Source organism: Polyodon spathula, chromosome 17 (assembly GCF_017654505.1).
Source record: "Polyodon spathula isolate WHYD16114869_AA chromosome 17, ASM1765450v1, whole genome shotgun sequence".
NCBI lineage: Eukaryota > Metazoa > Chordata > Actinopteri > Acipenseriformes > Polyodontidae > Polyodon > Polyodon spathula.
The window spans coordinates 32,508,747-32,529,150 of record NC_054550.1 but is presented as its reverse complement, the minus strand read 5'-3'; the positions used below and the strand labels follow the sequence as shown (position 1 = coordinate 32,529,150).

Sequence of the window (20,404 nt, the reverse complement as noted above, 5' to 3'; positions counted from 1 at the left end):
AGAGAAGAACATGTCACTATCCATACCCCCAAAGGATCTCATAAACTGTGCGTGTGGCCCCTGTGGAAAGTAGCATGGATTCAGTTCCAAAGACGTCCCATATATTTGTTTCCAGGTTCCGAATTTCAGTTCTGCCACTAACTCGTTGAATAGCACAGTGGTACCTGAGTAATCTAACCAGCTTTGATATGGGTAAGTAGAGTGTGGGATTGGCACGGAATAATAACTTCTTGCTGGTGGTTATTTAAAGAGGTTCTATACTTTACGGTACTTCGTTTTCTTGCTAGCCCTATAAAATGTAATTTCACTGTAATATTGGAACCTTATTATTGTGTACTATTAAGAATACAGTATTAATTCTGAATTGATATTTAAAATTGCACATAAAAAACAAAAAATCGCCACAATATTACTATTTTTTTTATTATTACTTTATTTGGCAAAACTGTAGGAGAAAAATGTAAAGCAAGTAAAACATTGACATTTAAACATTTTTGGAGACCTACTCGTTTGATTTAGGTTGGTAAATTCAAAACCCACACATACTATTTAAAATTGTGGAATGCTTTTGGGCAATTCTGAATCCATTATTTATTATTCGTTAAAATAACAACGCGTGAAAAAAAAGAAGCCATTCAGAATCGTTTGGGATTTGATAATAAGAAGCAACCAAACTTTCTAACCGCACGCTGAGACTCCTGCGTTTAGCATTCAGCTCTGCCCTGTTTGAGAAGCCTGGTAATAAAGTCCCCTCAAACGCGAGGGATGTGCTTCGCTGTTATAAATAAAGTTAGCTAGAAAGAAAGAACCAGGAAACACGTGAGGCCGCCAGTGGGACGATGATTGGGAGTATACTTTGTTACATTCTTTTTCCGTTATCACGGTTGATCTGCAGGTTAACAGGTAAACACAAACAACACCAGAGCCTGTTTCCCCTGTACAGTCATGTTGTTTTGCCATGTGACCGTAGTCAGCATTGTAGCTGGAGCGACGCTGGTATTGCTTTATACTCGGTTAATTCTCACGCCTGGTGTAAAATCGTCCGAATGTGGATTAATGCAATGTTTGTAATCGCTCATTGTACAGTTTGCCTGCCGAAGTAATTAAGAGTACAATTTAAAATGGAAACACATGAGTTTACGTTTTCTGTGGTGCTAAGGGTGTAAGGCCGAGAAACAAATTAACAGTCTGTATGACAGAACACTAAAGTACAAAATACGATATATGAAAACTTTATATTGAAAATTATATCAATGCCTATTATTATTATTATTATTATTATTATTATTATTACGTTTAGAATTTCAGTGTTAAAAAAAAAAAAAAAAAAGTCAATAGTGTGGTCTATTTCTAAATTCAGTGCGTGTGTAGTTTTGAAAGAATACCCGTTATAATTCAGACAGAATAATGATAGAAATGAGGGAGTGAGAAGAACACATTTCACATAAATCCCCAAGCAGGCATTGCACCTGCAGTGATATGAGGATCTGTAAGAACGTTTTAAGTCATGTTAATCCGTTAGTGAAAGTTGTAAGTCTGTTTCTGTATTGCTTTGTGTTCACAGGTAAACTACAGAAGCGTGATGACGCGGAGGATGGCAGCACCCCTCTCCTAGCGGATCGGAGAGGGGTACAGGGGAGTTTCATTAGCCAGGAAGAGAAGGCACTCCTGCAGAAGTGGCCGGGGAGAAGAAGTGTGGGTCAGCAGGGGGAACTGGGGGACACGGTGACTGTTGGGCAACAGCTAGAGCCAGAGGCGGTACCTGCAGAATCCAGTGGGCAGGATTCTAAGAGACAGTGTGATTTTGACAGGACAGCTCGGAGCACGCAGTCTGCAGAGACAGGCAGCGTGGGGCTGGATTTAGGAAAGCTCCTCTCGGCACCTCCTGCTGAGAGTGCGGAGGGCATGGGAGACCGTTTTCTTGCAGGATGGCATTTCTCTACAGCACTGGGGGACAGGGAGGTAGTGGACTACCCATCTTGGCAATTTCAAGGCATGACCTATTACCCCCCTGTAGAGGTAGCACCCCTTGAAGGTGAGAAGAAAAAGCACACACTACACAGGAATGAGAATGTGCATAGCACACAGTGGTCAAATGTCTCTCAATGTGATTTTAACTTGGCAGAATCCAAGTGTTCTGTGCATGGGCATTATTGCCTGAAACAAGTTGAATAAGACCACATACTGTTGCGTGCAACCTGACATTTGTTTTATCCAAATTGCACTGCAGTATAATTTTGTGAAACAGGTCTCTGTTTTTGTGTTGCAGTGGCATGGAGAGAGTGGGAGGATTTGTCAGGATCACACTCTCAGGGGCTCCTTCGACAGGAGCCAATCCAAGAGAGTGAAAGGCAGTTTGAATTCACAATCATGAGCTACAATATCCTGTCGCAGGACCTCTTGGAAGTGAATGCTGAGCTGTATGCACACTGTCCCCCAGAAATTCTGACCTGGGATTTCCGACTGAACAACATCATTCAGGAGCTGCAGAAATGGGGACCAGATGTGAGCTGGACAGCATATTATTATTATTATTATTATTATTATTAGCAGCAGATAACATGTACTGTAATATAAATAATGACTGTATGTTGGATGACTTTGTATCTTAGTAGGGTAGCCATTTTCTGTTGTATATATCGTTGTCTCTGGAAGAAATTCCATTAAGATAACTTTCCATCCCATTATTAAGAAAACAGCATAATGACACATTTTCACTGTGGAGACTTATTGATGGATGGATGGACCGTTTAACTGCTAATTGTGTTTACAGATGTGTAATCTATCTATCCATTTCTCTATATCTTTCTGTCTATATATATATATATATATATATATATATATATATATATATATGTATATATATATATAATCTCTTTATATATATATAGAGTCACACAGTAGAAGGCAGTTACTTTTAATCCCATTGGTCTGAATTGTCTTATTAACAGCAATGCAAGTGTGTCCCCCAACAAATTTAGAATGGCTGACAAACGAAAAAGGACCTGAAAATAAAAACAGTGCTTCACTTTTCAGTTTTCTATTTACTGTACTTATTTTGTATAGAACGCTTCAGTACCACTGTCAGATGTCCTTTTACAGAGTGAAGTTATATAAAGTGTAACATGAAGGAAACTCAGTGTTTGAGGCTAGGAGAAGAATGTAAATGTTCGAGAAAACCTTTAGAGCACAATATATTATGTACAGTAGATGTATTGCTGTTTTTCTGTAATCCCGAACGTTCATTCATGCAAACTATTTCTATGTCTCCCAAGTTGTTTGGATGACCAGGCTGCTGCTGTGTGTGTGTGTGTGTGTGTGTGTGTGTGTGTGTGTGTGTGTCTGTCTGTCTGTCTGTCTGTCTGTCTGTCTAAATCCATGTTGGGTTTAGGACGCTTTACTCAGTGGCCTTGTGTTGTCTGTTAGATCTTGTGCCTTCAAGAAGCTCAAGAGAATCACTTCTGGGAGCAGCTTGAACCATTCCTATCATCGATGGGTAAGACCCTTTTGTTTTTCTCTTACTGAGGTGACGCAGCTGTGGGTGTTGTTTTTATTTTCTTCAAGAGCCAGGGATAGTGACACAGGTGTTTCTCATATCACACATATGTCCCAGTCAGACAGACACATAAGATAAGCTTTTGAGTTTGTGAGAAATGACATTGTGTAGATCTCTCTATCTAACACAATCCTTTTGGATTTTTCTTCAGGTTATGATTGTGCTTACAAACGTCGGACAGGCAGCAAGACAGACGGGTGTGCAGTCTGTTACCAGAGGACCAAGTTTTCAGCTATCTCTGTCAGACTTGTAGAATACTTTAGACCAGATATAGAACTGTTAGACAGAGACAATGTGGGACTTGTAGTGCTTTTACAACCAATGATGACCGAGGGGCTAGCAGGTGGGGGACAGAGGTCGGAGGTCGGTCCCATTTGCATTGCCAACACTCACCTTTTGTTCAATCCTCGGAGAGGCGACGTCAAACTGACCCAGCTGGCAATAATGCTGGCAGAAATCGACCGGATGATAGATCCATGGCAGGAGCAGGGCAGGAGCTGTCCGGTTCTACTTTGCGGGGATTTCAACTCTGTCCCCAACATGCCACTGTACCAGTTTATCCGGACTGGTCAGCTTCATTACCAGGGACTGCCGACTTGGATGGTAAAGTTATATACCAATGTACTTTGCTAACTAGCTCCTTGGAAATTTCAAGGAAGAAATAGTGGTGAAAAAATTCTGCATGCATCCTGTATATTACATTTTGATCACCCATGCTGTGTGTGCAACCCAACAGGCAGACTGACCTACCCACTGCCTGCTTCAGACAGTCCCAGACAAAGAATAGCTACATACCAGTGTATCCACAGAAGCTAAACGTATGAGCATGTATCCATACGTTTCATCTTATATGATTGCAGTAGGAAGAAGCAAGCAGTAATGAGGAAGACCTACAGTATTCTGACATAATATTGGGATTACAAAGAAAAGCTTATATTTTCATTCTGACCCAAATAACCTCCTGTTCTCAAAAAATATTATCATTATTTTCTTTGATGGTGCCACCAGCACTTCAGCCTACAAAACATTATGTTTAAACAATACAATCCTCTAGATATTCAATGATGGTTTTGAGTCAGTAGAATATTTTTTTTGTGTGTGTGTTTCAGATTTCTGGACAGGAGGACTGCACATATAAACCTTACCAAAGGAAACTGTATGCCCCCTTGTGGCCAAACAGACTTGGAATAACTGAAAACTGTCGCTATTTCACTCAGTGTGAGAAGAAGTCAGGTTAGACAGAATCTTTGTAATTGTTAACGTTCCAGTCGACAATAAGTGTCTTATGCTGGCTGAGCACAAATTTACAACTTGACAAGTAAAGATTTTTTAATGAGGTCTCGGGGGGGATCCTTGTCTCTGATACATTAATATGAATATGTTTTCTTTTTAACCTCTTGAGAGCTGTAGCACATTTGAATAACTGAAATTAGCAGCACGTACAAAGAAAATGCATTTTTGGTAGCAGCAAAGTGCTAATGAAAATGCTCCCCCTGCAAGCTACCTAATTAAAAGATAAGTCTGATTTCACAAAGCCTGATAATTACAAACGTCAGACTATTTTACCTAAAGTAACATATGGTAGCCCCAGATTAATGCTGATCGGTCTGTGAAACAAGGCAGTAGTGTTCTGTTAGAAAGCAAATTAAATGAGTCCTGAATACATTTAAACCTCCATGCAGTCCATAAGGTTTATTTGACATTTGTATACAGGTTTTGAACAACATTTTGGAAAGGTGTCTAAACTGCACTATACTGCAGCACTGACCCATGAAGGCTTGGATCCTTTACAGTACACTGTACATATCTAATGCTTCAGTGTTTTTCTTTGCCTGATTAACACTTCCTCAGTTACTGTAATAGGCTGCATGTTTTAACCTTGTCTTTTCCCAATACAGACAAGCTCAGATATAGCCATCACTTTATGCTTCAGTTTCGCTACTGTCAGATTGCTTGCCAACGGCCTCATGACCTTGAGCTGATACAAGGGGTGACGGATGCAAAACCAGGTAAAACTGAGCGGCCTTGTATTTTCAGCAGTTGAAACACATTTTGCTTAAAAAAAAAAAAAAATTCCTGTTCTGGGATGCTTATTTATCTGTTTGCTGATTAGTTACTACACACTGGTTAAGGTTGGGTAATAAGTGAAATCTTTATGTATTTACTTTCAGAACGTCCTGAGAACTGGTCACAGGACACCAGTGTGGAAAACAAACTGGATTCAGAATCTTACTTTCCAAGGTAAAAGTTTTTTTTTCTTGTTTTTATATATATATATATATATATATATATATATATATATATATATATATATATATATATATATATATATATATGGCCAGTTACACTGTCCCCTTTTCACTGCATAGGTGACTGAAGGGGCAGTGTTCTTTGTGGCAGGATAGTAATAACTTTAGCCAGATAAAACAACATCTATATCGGCAAACAGCTGGGCAACAGTGGTGTAGTGGTGGAGGTGCAGTGTGTTCAAGTAGTTTATTAAAGCATTTTGAATCCCCCCCCCCCCCCCCCCCCCCCATTCAGAAACACAATCCGGCATGGTCTGAACCTGGCCTCTGTGTACAGTCATTACTTCAGTGATACAGGACAGCCTGAAGTGACGACCCTTCACTCTGGATTCGGGGCTACAGTTGACTACATCTTCTACACCGCAGAGCCGGTCAGCAATGGGCAACAGGGAGGTGAGTCAGCAGGAACATGTCTTTACCATAGATTTCCATAAATGTCGAGTCAAAAAGTCAAGTTATAAAATAAGTATAACCCATCTATTATGATTACTTTTGGTTAAATTTAATATTGTTTTAACAGTAGTCAGAAGCTCTGCATAATGACCATGATTGAGAATGTTTGTCACAGGCCAAGTTGATTCACTAACCCGATAATAAACCAGATTTAAATCTCTTTAACTAGCTTAACTGTTTGTGAACCCTCATCAGAAAATACATCTAGACATTGAGACAGTTACCAGTTCTGGGGTGTCAAAACAGAAAGTTTTTTTTGTGTGTATTTTTCAGTTGCCATAGAAATGAAAAACAACACAGCTTTGGTTCTCTCAGAAAGGAAATAACAAGACATTGAAAGCTAAACTCAGCATACCACTGTCATCAAAACCCGGATCTGTTTCATTTCCTCTTTTTTTTTTTTTAAACAGTTTAGAACGCTGCAATATTGGGGAAGTCAAAGGTTTTCATTTTTGTACTTGTTCAACCTGCCTTTCAGTTCATCTGGTGCTATACTAAATCTGTATGAAGGTCCTATTGATTTCCAAACATCTTGTTCCTGCCCAGTGTGTAGAGGGACATCTTATTGTAAATGTGCATAAACCATTTCAGTGTGCAGTTTAATATTTTTATTGTTATGGAAACACTACACATTCGGTGCACAACTGTATTCTATGCTGCTTCAAGTTAGAAAAAATTAACCCTTTTGTGGTAGTAATTTTACAAAGCTGCCGGACTGTCAATTCTTCATATCACAGAAACCATTTGAGGGGCTGACTTCGTATTTTCACGATTGTATAAACACTGCAGGCAAAATCTGTCCTTTGACATTGACCTTCAAATTTGTCCACCTGTTCATTTAACTGTGTGTTAATACTATTCTGTCACACCTGTTCTTTTTCAAACAGGGCGAAGGTTGCTCCAGGATGGCCCACTGAAGTTGCTTGGGCGCCTCTCTTTGCTCTCTGAGGAGGACCTTTGGGCAATGAAGGGATTACCCAATGAAATCTACTCCTCTGACCACATTTGCCTACTTGCTAAATTCCGCTTGGACACCAGCTATTTTTAAACTCCACAACCAGTGGATAGGAGGTATATTTATGAAGGATGCATTGGGATAATACTGGCACGATATAGAAGGAAAAAAAAAAGTTATTCATATTTTCAGAAGAGCAATTCTCCATATCTGTTGCATATACAATTAGGAAAATGTATCCCTATGTTTATAAACAAATACAAATAAATGGCCTCCAAAACTCCCATGTAGTGCAGCAAACAGCAGGCTTGTGTGTCTGCTTTTGTCAGAATAGGACATTTTCATTAAAGGTGATGTGTTAAGTTTACTTACTATGTACTAAGATGCTGAAGCACATTTAACATGCATGCGGATGGAAAACGGATGGTCTTTAATACCTTTTTTTCATAAATCTATAGATAGTGCCTGTAGGCAACAGGTAGAACTCGTTTCATTTTGTAGTTTTTTTTTGCTCTAATTGGGAGTATAGGGGTTTTATTACTTTTACATTTAGGTTGCAAAATGTATTCTGGTCGAATACAGGCGACGAAATGCACGGCTGAATTTGAGGTTCAAGAGTAGTCTTAAAACAGTTTGCTAGATTTATGTTTTTTGTTGGGTTAAAACTGTTTTTCACGTATTTTATGACAAAGAGCATACACTGTTACTTTTGCAAAATAAATATTTTATTTGAAGTGATGCAGCAAATCTTATTCTGAGGTTTCAGGAACTAATTCTGATGTCATACAGTAAACCAACTCCTTCAGCAAAGCCTGGGCCCTTTTCTATTTTATGCATTGTGATTTTAGTGTTTCTTTTCCATTATCAGCAATGCATTTGTTTTACTTTCTATAGTTTTCATTCGTGGATTACATGACCACCATTAAATGTGGTAATCCGTAACAAAAAGTAGCTTTATTCTGTTTTAAGTAATCCAACTCCGAAATGTTTTTGGCTCACAACTCCACCGACGCACAGTCTGAATGCATGAGGAACAACTTGCAGAATAAATAATGTTTCCAGCTCTACAACAGACTGCGTTCGTCAGAGTGTAACAAAACAGCTTTAAGGTCTAAAAGGGTTATAGGAGGACTGTTGTATGCATACTTAATATTTCTAGAAGTATTTTAGTCTGGCTTCTAACATAATGCAGTGTTTCTGAAGTACTGAATAAGGAAGTGTGTGATTGAGGCTAACATGAAACCAAATAAAATTAGCAATCTATTGAACCAGCTTTTTGCTTTGTGAAAAAAGTTCCCCGCTATGTTCGTGTCTACCCGTCGGCGTCTAGTGAAATCAAACCTCAGGACTAATCCAGTCAAAGGAAAACACTTGCAGTTGTATTGATTTTAGTGTCTCCTATGGTTTGGAAAAACGTTGTAGAGAGGAAATATGTATTTTTGTTTTGTTGTGCAGGGGTGCTAAAAGGCTGTTCCCCAGTAATATTGAAGAACTTTTGATGTTTTACAGTGACATTAAATAGTCTTACTAGACAAGCAATACAAAGCCGCAAATGCAGTGTCTGCAATCCCTTCAGAAGTGAGTAGATTTGTACAGAGGCTGGTGGATTAACAGCAATCAATTTTATGACTGCAGTTTACAACAGAGTGATTTTATCTGTGGATGCTGGAAGCAGGGGACAGTGAATTACTCCTGCAATGCTTTCTTGTCACAGATATACCTAATGTTAAAATGTTGCAGTGAAAAACAGGCACATCCACTGCAATTCAACAGCGTTTAGGTTAGCCTTCCTTTCCTATCTGTATTTAGAAGCTGCTGGAAATCACAACCATTTTAACAAGGACTGCCTGACAATCTGTTAAATTTAACAAAAAAAAGCTTAAGTTACTTTAACAGTGTTACTTATTCATTGGGCAGATCACTGCGTACCTGCCAGTTGAGAGAATGGATTGAGTCCACAGACTTGCAGTCAGTGGAGCTGACAGAACAGATTAATATCAAAACAACTCTGTCCTTTTGTAAGAGTTCTTGTCCTAAGACCACCTCATTTTAACACTTAACAGTAAAGTTAAGAAATTTCCCATCTTATAAATAAATAGTATTGCATTACTTTGATCCATACTACAGTACAGACCGATACTTACCTGGAACAGGGATATGCAGATATTGAGAAACATTTAAAGCCTACCTTTTCTAATGCAGATCAACATTTGTTAGATGAGTTGTGTGTATGTTTGTAGGGGTTAGTTGGCTACCTTTTAAGTTTAATGTGTATTTCTCATCTGTCACACAAAGGGTGCAAGATAAAGTACTCAGCTTGACTCGAGGTAGCCATCAAATAAAAACCCATTCTGCACGGCTGTCAGGCACCATGGTGTAATCTGCAGCGTGGGGGTAGGAACATTAAAAACAGACACAATGCTGATATTAACATAACTAATCTGTTTACATAGAGCCTGTTGTGGTTTAAACATTTTGAATGCTTTGTCACTGACATTCAGAGTGCAGGATCTGAGCTATGCTTTCAGCAAAAGTGTAAATGCTGCACATAGGTTTCAATGGGGGCGTGATTTCTTAAAACTGGACTTGACCAAATAGCTGATACATCTGTGCCAATTGCTGTGTGCAGGACAGCTAAAATAACAGTAACTTCAATAATACACACCCAATGGGTGTTACAGCAGTACATATACATGTTTGAATGCACCTCTTGGTTATTTTAAGAACCACATCTGTTATCTCCTGGAAAATGAACAAGCTTCTGCCAACTTTTTCAATAATAATGACTTTCGGCACCTTACAAAAAAATATTGACTTCTGAGAGCCGTTAAAGACAACGTTTGGCAGCTCCTTCCTATGTATTGCTATATGGAAATGTTAAAGAGACTTTTAATTGCAGCAGTTCTCAGAAGGAATCTATAACTATTGTAAACAACTTATGTACAAATGTAATTTGTTACTGTAAAAACTACATAAAAAACACTTTTTATTCCCTACTTTCAACATTCTCCTCTATTGCATGTGATTCTTTAAGGATTCAAATCCCCTCTTTTTTTTAAGAGATGATAAAATGAATTAATTATAAATGGAATACAGATAAACTGTATTGGAAAACTTTCCAAAGAACACTATAGAAAAAGACCAAAAAATGCACATTTTAATTGAATCGTTTCAGTGTCCCAAGCTAATACTCTCAAGTCATTTTACAAACATCTCTTCAAAGTATACACTGTTTATGCTCTCATTAACAGCAGCTGATCAGCACTATTAAATACACCATTTTATAATTTTTTTTTTTTTTATTCAAAGAAAGTTGTGTTTGTTTTGCCACACAGTGACCACTGTTCACAGTTCACTGTTTGATTAGTGGAATTGCACAGAACAGGGCTGGTAATTGTCTTTTTAAAATGAATGAGCTCCTGGAGTTGAACTCTACTCAGGTAGACAGTTTCTCTGTGCTGTGTACTGTAAATAAACTTCTCTTTGCACCTTTTGCCCAATATCACTTTACAAGCCTACAATGATAATTTTAGGCTGATTATCATCTAAAATTGGATTAAAACCACAAGCAGGACAGTACTTCTATGCTGTACTTATAACTTTAATTAAGACGACACTTTCCTATGTAAACCTTTTTTACATTTTAAAATACTGTAAAGAACAGTTCTGCAGGGACTACCCTGATTGAAAAGCGTTGTTAGTGAAACATTACCAGACACAGAATTAGTGAACAACGCTAAGAAACTCTAATGGGTTAGTGTTGCATTTCCTCTTTTCAGCCTTGACCAATCATACCAGTCATTATCGGAAATGCCTGCAATCAGGATTTGATTTCTGTATCACATTCAAAGGACACATCTCCAGCATTACTGCTGCCCCACGCAGCATGCTAACATTTTTGTAGCGTTGTCCTTTATCTGAATGCAGTACTTATCAGTTACAAGTACAAAAGGCATTTCAGTTATCAAATGAGGGGCTCGCTGCTACTCATGTATATACAGGGGATTGTGTTCCATTGTAAAGTGTAAGCTTTTAAAATGTCAACTCGCTGTCAAATATGTAACATTGAGCCACGTCCTTCCGATTTTTGTATTCTTTTGCATAATGACTTTGTAAGAAGAAATTGCGATTTTGAATATATTACTTTAATACTGATTAGATAACCTACACACTAGTTACCAAGGGTAGTTTTAAGAGATTTAGCATATATTTAAGAAACACGTGAGTTGGTGGAATCTGCCTAGTTCAAGACAGCGGTATCACTTTTACTGTGGGATTTTTTACTGTGAGATCTTCCCCGTCACTCATTTTAAACAGCTCAGCTTTTAGGTCTGTCTGGTCTAATGAATCATGCACTGCTGTTGTAATATTGTCAGAATCTCAGGAATGGAAACTTCTGAAACTAGATTGGATTTAACCCTTTCCATTTTCAATCTATGGTGTTTTGATCGTAGGGTCTTATAAAGTGACTTAATATATGAATTCACATGATTGTTAACATATAGATTAATCACAGCTGGCATTTTGTTTACCATGTGGGACAAGACTAATATACATTGTAGTCCTCAGACTCCTGAAGAAGATCATAACAACCAAAAAGTTCATGTCTAGCCCAAACTCCATTAAGCTTGAATAGAACCATCTAATTCTAACCTAGTTCTATTTGCAGCACACACACTTGGACATAACCAAACCTAACTGAGGGGAGCAGGTGCTGTCATCAGAAGTAGTATATAAGCGTATTTTCAAAATATTCCTCAACCCGGTCAAAAGATCAATTAGATCTATACAGTTGGGTGGAAAGCATTTTTTTTAAATTGTGGTTTTACTGAGGGTGCAGAATTTTAGAAATGGGAAAGAATTAAAATTTATATTCATAACCTGTATGGCCTGCTTTTGAACTTAAATCTGAAGACTATACACTGCTGCTCTCAATTTTAAAATTAATCTTCACTGGAAAACAGCGAGCCACTGCAGCTTAAAAAAATGTGCCCTCAGTTACTCGCTTGTTTAAAAAGGATTTAGTCTTTTTTTTTCTTTTTTTTTTTTTTTTTTTTTTTAACAGCACTTTTTACTGTTAAATATTACCGGCCTCATCCCATTAAAATGTTAGCGTTTAGCGAAGGACGCCTGCAGACCCTTGTGAATATCTCCTGGATGAGATATGCTCTCGTCACAGTGCCAGGTGCAGAAGGCGCTCAGCTGGGAGTTGTCAAGTATTACTGCTGGAGCAGGGGGCATTCTTCACACACGGATTTGGTAACCGTTGATGTCTGATGCGGCTTTTTGTTCAGAAGGCTTCTTTTCTCCCGACGGTCTAAAAAAGAGATAACCACTGTCTGTAACAATTGCAGGCTGGAGGTATATATGGAGAATAGCAGGGTAAACTGGATTGATAGAAACTTTTTAAAAATGTGGTTTGTACAGGGACACACCCCCCCCCCCCCCCCCCCCCCCCCCCCCCCCCCCCCCCCCAAACTCACCACTAACAGAGGAAAGGGCACCTAAATTAATCAAATACAAAAAGGAGCAGATTGGGAACGGATGGTCACCATTTAGATCTATAACGTTTGATATGGATCATGTTTATCAGAAAGAGCTTTTCCAAATTTACCGTCTTTCCCCGCGACTGTTTCTTCGGTGAGGGCTGGATTGGCTCCGCTGAGGGGACCCTACATCTCTTTTCCGTTCTTTGGTAGGGGAAGGTGGTGCAGCCTTTCCAATCTAAAATAAAAAAGTACAAACCATGAGCAGTGTACATAAACCGTGGCACCCAGGACTGCCAGAACATCCTCAAATGTGGCAGTGCTTGCCCCAACATCACATGGTAACACCCTTAGAGAGAATACTGCTGGATTCTATACTTATGTATTTTGGATGCAGTAGTTATGCAGTTATCCACGATACCACTGAACCCATGAATGTGGAGTAATACTTTTATGTCCAAAAAAATATGTCATATAGTTCTGCGGACCGCCATAAAATGATCGCCCTGTAGACCTAGAGAAGACCTCTGCCACTACAACCACATTTCTTTTTAGTAATACTGTACCGCAATAGGCACTGAAAAAATCGAAGGAGCTCATGAAATTGAAAGAGTAGGACAAGAATGATATTAATGGTGAGCTGGTCAGGAGGAAGTTGGCAGATTATGTAGACTTTTTGTTTGTGTGTGCTTACAACAGCACATGTTGCATAAGACTTACACAGACCAAAGGTGTTTGGATACTTTCATAAGTCGATGATCTGTTAAAAATGTATTCCTACAATGCAGTATTAGAAATCTTAATTTTTGTTTGCAAAACAGTCCAAATTGCATCTCACTGCGAGAAGCAAGGCAACAGTATCCAAACAATTTTTCAGCCTTCATTTGATATTGTTCACTAGTACGGAGATAAATGACTGAACACAGCTTTAACAGCAGCCAGTACAAGAAGCGTCCTCTTGCAGAAATCTCACCTTGAGCCTCATGTCTCGGGTGTGCCTCTCGAGCTCCTTGCGGAACTCCTCGTGCGTCAGCCTGTCAACGTCCAGGATGGAGTGCTTCCACTCGATCTGCTCCACGCTGTGCGGGTCATGGGACACGTACTGGCCGATCTTCACCTTCTTGAGAGAGTGCCAGTAGCCTCGGTAGGCTCCCTCAAACTCCTGGACCAGGTCGCTCAGGGTGCGGAACACCAGCGGCTTGTACATCAGGTTCCCCCGCCGGCTGATACCCAGCGCCCCGAAGCGCCCCCCGCAGTGCACCCCCAGCACAATGTGCCGGAAGCAATTCCCTGAGAACTGAGTTTTAAAGCTGAGAGGGAAACGCTCCACCCCAGGCATGCTGTTGGTGAGGTAACTGAGCATGCCGAGAGTTAAGGCAGACATATAGCCTTTTCCATCTTTGAAAAGTAATTATTTTTTATTTAATTTGTTTTATGTTTTAAACTGGCCATCTTGACTGATTCTCCATTGCTAGTAATAAGACATGCTTGATTTTATGATGAGATTATTTTGAATGGATCCACCAATGGATGAGTATAGTGAAATAAAATAAAGCAATACACATTTCTAAACAAAAAAAAAAAGCTTGCCACACAGGAAAATCTTTCAGGACATTCAAGCAGGCTGAAAAAAGTAAATAAATAAATAAAATACTGCCAGGGGATATTTTTACTGCTCTGACCCCAGTTTGCTCTTTCAGGCTACACGGGCAATAATAAACTGGGTAACTTGCTTTGAGATTCACAGCAGACAATCTGGAAGAACAAAGACTGTCAGGAATAAGATCTCTGCCATTTCAAAAGCAGTGTTTTGCCTAACAAGCATTAGCAGTTACTTAATGCCTTGCAAACAACTGGGCTCTCACAACTTATGAAAAGACAAATCTACTTCTAGGCTTACTTGTGAATACTGCTTGCACAGTAGCAGCAGATTTCCATGAATGAAATATTTCAGGTATGGGTTTCTTTGGGTGCATTAGAAGCATAAACCATGGAAATCTCTCAAACTTCCTCAAAGCAATGCTTGGAAATACTACTGAGCACCACTTGGCAGAATTGTGCAGTGTTATTACGCTACTAAAATGTGCAAATCCGATTTCACATATTTTTGCCATGCAGTTGTTTGTTTTAGTTCCTTTATCCTTACATTTTATAATCCTACTTCTGCAGTCTCCAGATGGCTTCACCTCTGCTCATATGTAGTCAATTCATGAATACTGAAGACCAAGCAATAAAGTCATTCATTTTGAAGACAAAGTCCAGTATCCTAAACATTCCAATAGAAATGATTATTTGCATTATTTGTATTTTTAAAAAAACTCACCTATATGTAAACCTGGCAGACTCTAACAAATTGCAATGAAAGTACATGTATTTGTCTGAAATGATGACGTGATGTCATGTAGACCAGTGCAACAAAGTCCAAGGCTTCAGAACTGCTACAGCATAGCTGGTAACCCAGCCTATGCTTTACAAGCCTCAAGCCTGCCTGTCTACTGCTTAGATGGAAAAGTAACTTAAATCCCTCAGTGCCACAGACTAAAGGAAAGGATACATTCCCAGGATGACAGCTTCTAAACACTTAATTGGCAGAGCCTCCCGGACCATTTCCTTGGCAATGTCCATCAGCCTGCAGAGTAACCGAAAGACCGGGTTAGTCCTTTACACCTCACTCAATCAGATGCTAACGGCATCAAGATTAAACACAGATTCCTGTTTTAGTTTAGTGTACGACTTCTGCACATTAAACTGCAGTAAACTCTGCCACGTTTTGGATGTTATTAATTTGCTTGGTTGTTCAATACATTTTGTATGGAAGCACCTCTAGTAAATGTCTGGTTACATTCCACAATTTCTGAATTTTAGTTTTACCTTTTTTTTTGTTTGGCTCCATATCCCAAGGCTAGTCTGTCAAGGCATCTTGGTAAACATTTGTAGATCTATTGAACTACTATTCGCCCCACATCAACCCACTGGCATTCCTGAATAGCCGCAGGAAAGACAATACCTATTGATCACCCTCTTATTTTGCAATAAAATATAGAAATACAAAACTGTCAGCCTGGTAACCAACACCAAGAACATACCAACGTCCACAATTTATTTATTTTTAATTTTTTTTTAAAGGTGATGTCTGTCTTCTTATAATTCCGGAAACAGACCTGCAAAAAAGAATAAAACACATGAAGAAAGTACTTACGCAGTAAGAGGCCTGCTCTTCTTAATTTCAAAGAACTGTGTTCCAGTGTGATTGTACCTGGGAAGTACCAGTTAAGTATAAACGCACCCATAATATGTCACATGGAACCAGACTGAAATTGCAGAGTTGCACATCATTCAAGCTGGCACAGACAGGGTTAAAGACAGCAGTATTCTGAACAGGGAACTCTGTTGGCAAACATCTTTAATGGGACTCTCTCTCACTGCTTACCTTTCAATGAGTGGACTGCTACTGAGATCAAATAGTAAAACTCCCTGAGACACCTGGCATTCAGCTAATGAAGCTGCAGGTTCAGCTGCCAACAGGAAACTTATTAAATTAAACTAAATAACACAATTTTACTAAAGCCTTAAAAATAGCTGAGTTTAAAGCTTACACTATAAATCGAGCATCATATATAAGCTGCATCCTGTATATATCAAGCAGAAATTATCCCAATATTTGCCTACCACACCATATTAAGAACAGATCTGAGTATACCAGCAGTAGAGATTGAACTGTGTTTCGCCATTTGTTCATACAGACTGCATATTCTGGAAAGTGCATCAAGAGCTGAGAGAGCTCATCGCAGCTGATAATAACCAGGTAACCCACTGACACTCAACAGCCCTGCACTAGATGCAATCCCACAAGCACACTGCTCGGAGTTTTCTTTCATTATTCAGACAGGATCACCGCATTCTCAGTATCAACCTTTAAAAAAAAAAAAAAAAAAAAAAAAAAAAAGAAAACATTGATTCCAGTCTACACTGATGTAAACAAGTGCATTTACCTCAAAAATCAAACTCCATAGTCTACAAAGTCTCTTTGACTGATGTTCTAACCTTTTTCCCTCATTCATAAAGAGAGAATCAGAACCATTAGGGTTGTTTCACTGTAACAGGCTACAGAGGACTCTCATCTTGTGTCACTTTCCCTTTCTCTCTGGCAAGCAGACAATAAGACTTTCTTTAACCTTTTTAACAAAAGAAAAACATTCCAAAAGAACACATCAACATATGAAAGCGGAGAGTTATTTTGGACCGTGAGATGCTCTCCACCAGTTTAACATTCCATTTTACAGAGTGGCATGGTCAGGGCAGGTTACCACAGGTATGGGTATTGATAGTATGATATACGATAGCATTTGCAAAAACCACACTGTCCTGGCAGGCGCACGTCATACATTTTCCCTAACTTTGTGTGACTCGTGTAGGGTTGTTACAGGAAAGGATACTGCAAGTCCCTGATGTATCTCTGTATGGCTTCCAGGCGATCTGGCAGAGTGGTTGAAGGCTGGAACGTAGGCACACTCGGTGTCGGAATCTGCCAACAGACACAAGCAGGCTTAAACAATAAGCATATTCACTGCAGCTTGAAAATGCATTTTTATTCAATCAAAACCCATTGCATGCTCATGACAGGAATTTGAATGAATCCGTCGGGAGTCTCTCCAGTAGTGAAAGCTGATGTGTGCTGCTCCTTCGTGAAGTTTTCTTTCCTTTCTAAAAATTTGTCATGTTAAGTAATTCAGAGTATAATGAAGTGGCTTGTAAATGCAGTTGCATCCTGGGTATTTTGGTAAATGCTGTCCACTTTAAATCCACTGCCCAGTCATGGGTTTAATGGCTTGTAGGTTAGGGTAGCAGGTTGAGATTTGTTTCCCATTCTGTGGTCTGGGTCCCAGTTGTTCTATTTAGTAGCGTGTCTAAGCTTTACATCACAAATGAGAGAGGCTCTGCATAAGCTTCCTGACAGTTATGGGTCTGGCTATGCAGGCAACCTTTGAACTCACTTTAATAGCTACGGTCATATTAACATTAACAAGGGAACATACAGTATGTTGTGAGAGTGAACACCACATGGATTTAACAAGACATGGTGTTAGGGAGATCTTTCTTCTTTACACTTGGTGCTAGTGGGATGTTTTACTGAGCTTATAGCTAAGCTTAAGGGCTGAATATTGTTATTTCACCGATTCTCTTTTAAACAGTTGTTTTTAATGATTGTAAAACCATGCTGAATTGATGGCACTGGAGACTCCTCTATCCACTGAGAAGTAATGGAAAACTCCCTGCAAAGATGCTCGTTAGTGCAAATTCGATGACTACTAAAACGCATGCACCCACCCAACACCAGCAAGTTCCATTAGCTTCCCCTTTTCGTAGACATTAATTTATGTAATAATCAGATTGGTTTCTTCAAATCAGAGGTTACATATTCTTCCATGTTATTAAACAGGCCTCCTTCAGGAAGCAGTTAAATTAACTTTACCTTGAGGCTTACTCTGGAGTCTGATGCTTCAGGACAGTGAAAGTCTAATGCAGGGAGAGGGCCTTTATTGGATGCTGTACAGTACATGATCAGGCATGCAACAATGCAGCAGACTGTAAACTTTCCCTTAAATAAGCTAACTGGAACAAGTTTAATCGACCAAAAAAAAAAAAATATGACAGTCAACGAAAGACAGAAGTCTGGCTCAGCGTAGGAATTTGAGAATAACCAGGAACTGAAATGTTTTAAACAAACTAAGCCTGTTGCCAATACACTTCTATTAATTTCCACACAAGCACATCTCTGCTAGTCCTGTCGTTCTGTTTACTCCCCGACACTGCCTGGACTGTGCTTACCACACGCATAGGGCCAGACTTATTAGACTTAGCTTTTATATTTACTGCAAGGTGCAGTATTGATGTTTGCTATGTTCATTGTCACATAGATGCAAGATACTGTATTCTGAGTAGGATAAAGAACTTTGAAGGTAAAACACAGTTCCAAAGGTTCTGTACCTGCTGTCATCTATGTTGTGTTTAACAGCTGATCATGAAAGTCAATCATAATGTAGGCGAGGATGTCTTGATTTCCAGTTCCTTCCAGCTACTCCTGCTTCTTACCTTAGGCAGGTCGGTGGCTCCCCTTATTTTTCTCCCTATCACATCTCCTTCAGGGTGGATGCGGGACACATGCCTCCACATCCTCTCCCACGTGGCCTCGTCCACGGGCAGGCCCCCTCGGTTTACAAAGAACGGGACATCTCCGTCACGAAGATCATCCTCGCCTTCGTCATCTGCCTCTTCTTCGCGTTGCGTCACGCCCGCGTAGCCCACCAACCCCTCGCTGACCCCCGACTTACGTTGGGCACCCTCCGCACCCGTCACTCTTGCCCCTGGCATCTCACCACCGTACCCTGCTTTGCGTAACAGCTCTCAGCAGTAACAATTATCACAACAGAGACCGGCGTTGCACATGGCACTATATATGCAGTGTCCCTTTAAGGAGAGGGAGTGGTAATAATAATATGATTAAAACTGATGATACGAAATAAATAACATGTAAAAGCCGAAAATAAAGCTCAACAGACCAGCTCTAACACCGACAAGTGCAGGTGACTTACATACACGCATAAAAATAAACGACAGCTGCACTACACAGTTATAAAACATGAACAAAGAAAGCCTAAAACTCAACAATAGCCGACAATAGTAAGTTATGGTGATGATGTCACAATAAAAAAAACTAGCGGATCTGGCTAAAATCGAATACAAAAAATGAAAACAATTTCTGCAATACGATACAGATATAAACACAACGGGACAAGCTATTCCAAATATTAAAACACTATGGCTGACAAATGTAGCCAACAATTAATACACGATCTGCAGGCTACCGGTGTGTTAATACACTAATATAAAAAAAAAACCCTAAAAACAAATAACTGGCATTAACAACTGCAATTTACACCATCTCGGTGACTAAATATGGAAAAGTAATAACGGGCTGATTGAGCTGCAAAGATCATAAACTACTGCCTATATCAGTTACACCAGAGGTCATCCGACCCACGTCCACAATGCTGCTATTCAACGCTACAGAAACGGCCTCACACAATCCCACGTCTCTCTGTTTCAGCTCCGGTGCCATTCCAAAGTGGTCCATGCCTCCCTCACTGCATGCTTTTTTCTCAGATCCCTTCGAGTTTATTCCCCAGTTCTGAGAGCCATTGCATACAGTAAATGAAGCCGCTCTCATGCCTCTTGTTACATTGAGCGCTGCCCAGACACTCCCCGAGCCCTCAGCATCACGCATGCGCATTGCCGGAAGATGGCTTCAATGTCCACTGTACTTTCCCACTGCCAGCTATAAATAGCTAGCGCAAGCGCTTCTTAACAAAGAGTTTGTTTCCCCTAGCTTTGCATTATTTTGTTGCTTTACCACATCAACAATGTAACACAAAGTGAGGAGTATGTTCGACATTACAAAAACGGTCGATACCAATTAACACAGGAATGAACGAAGTTGTGTTACCTGTCTGCTATAGTGCACATTTAACCCAAATAAATTTAAACTGACAACGTTTTTAAACTGACAGTTTTTGTAAAACTTTCCACTGGAGTGAGCAACTCCAGTAAATCTGTCTTAAAGTTTGGTAACTCATAGAGGGAATAA

The 20,404-nt window shown here is 39.5% G+C and overlaps 2 protein-coding genes across 5 annotated transcripts; one reads left to right on the top strand and one right to left on the bottom strand.

Annotated features, from left to right (window-relative positions):
• Positions 1-800: 800 nt before the first annotated feature.
• On the top strand, positions 801-8,007 carry angel1 (angel homolog 1 (Drosophila)). Of its 4 annotated transcripts, none has more exons than XM_041275849.1 (10): positions 801-903; positions 1,565-2,035; positions 2,270-2,505; positions 3,427-3,496; positions 3,708-4,159; positions 4,666-4,789; positions 5,455-5,565; positions 5,728-5,797; positions 6,101-6,258; positions 7,206-8,007. In XM_041275849.1, exons 1-10 carry the CDS (start codon positions 840-842, stop codon positions 7,364-7,366), a joined length of 1,917 nt encoding a protein of 638 aa, XP_041131783.1. In that variant the 5' UTR covers positions 801-839; the 3' UTR covers positions 7,367-8,007. The 4 variants fall into 4 exon arrangements, with proteins under 4 accessions (XP_041131783.1, XP_041131782.1, XP_041131785.1 ...); XM_041275848.1 differs by having other exon boundaries at positions 6,095-6,258; XM_041275851.1 differs by lacking the exon at positions 801-903 and adding an exon at positions 926-996 and having other exon boundaries at positions 6,095-6,258.
• Positions 8,008-10,413: 2,406 nt separating this feature from the next.
• On the bottom strand, positions 10,414-20,034 carry LOC121329878 (tubulinyl-Tyr carboxypeptidase 1-like). The gene is made up of 7 exons (XM_041275852.1): positions 18,853-20,034; positions 17,196-17,284; positions 15,959-16,015; positions 15,314-15,388; positions 13,733-14,114; positions 12,888-12,997; positions 10,414-12,590 (listed from the first exon to the last, which is right to left on the bottom strand). The coding sequence occupies exons 1-7, from the start codon at positions 19,129-19,131 to the stop codon at positions 12,518-12,520; spliced, it is 1,065 nt and encodes a 354-aa protein (XP_041131786.1). The 5' UTR covers positions 19,132-20,034; the 3' UTR covers positions 10,414-12,517.
• Between the last annotated feature and the right edge of the window lie 370 nt (positions 20,035-20,404).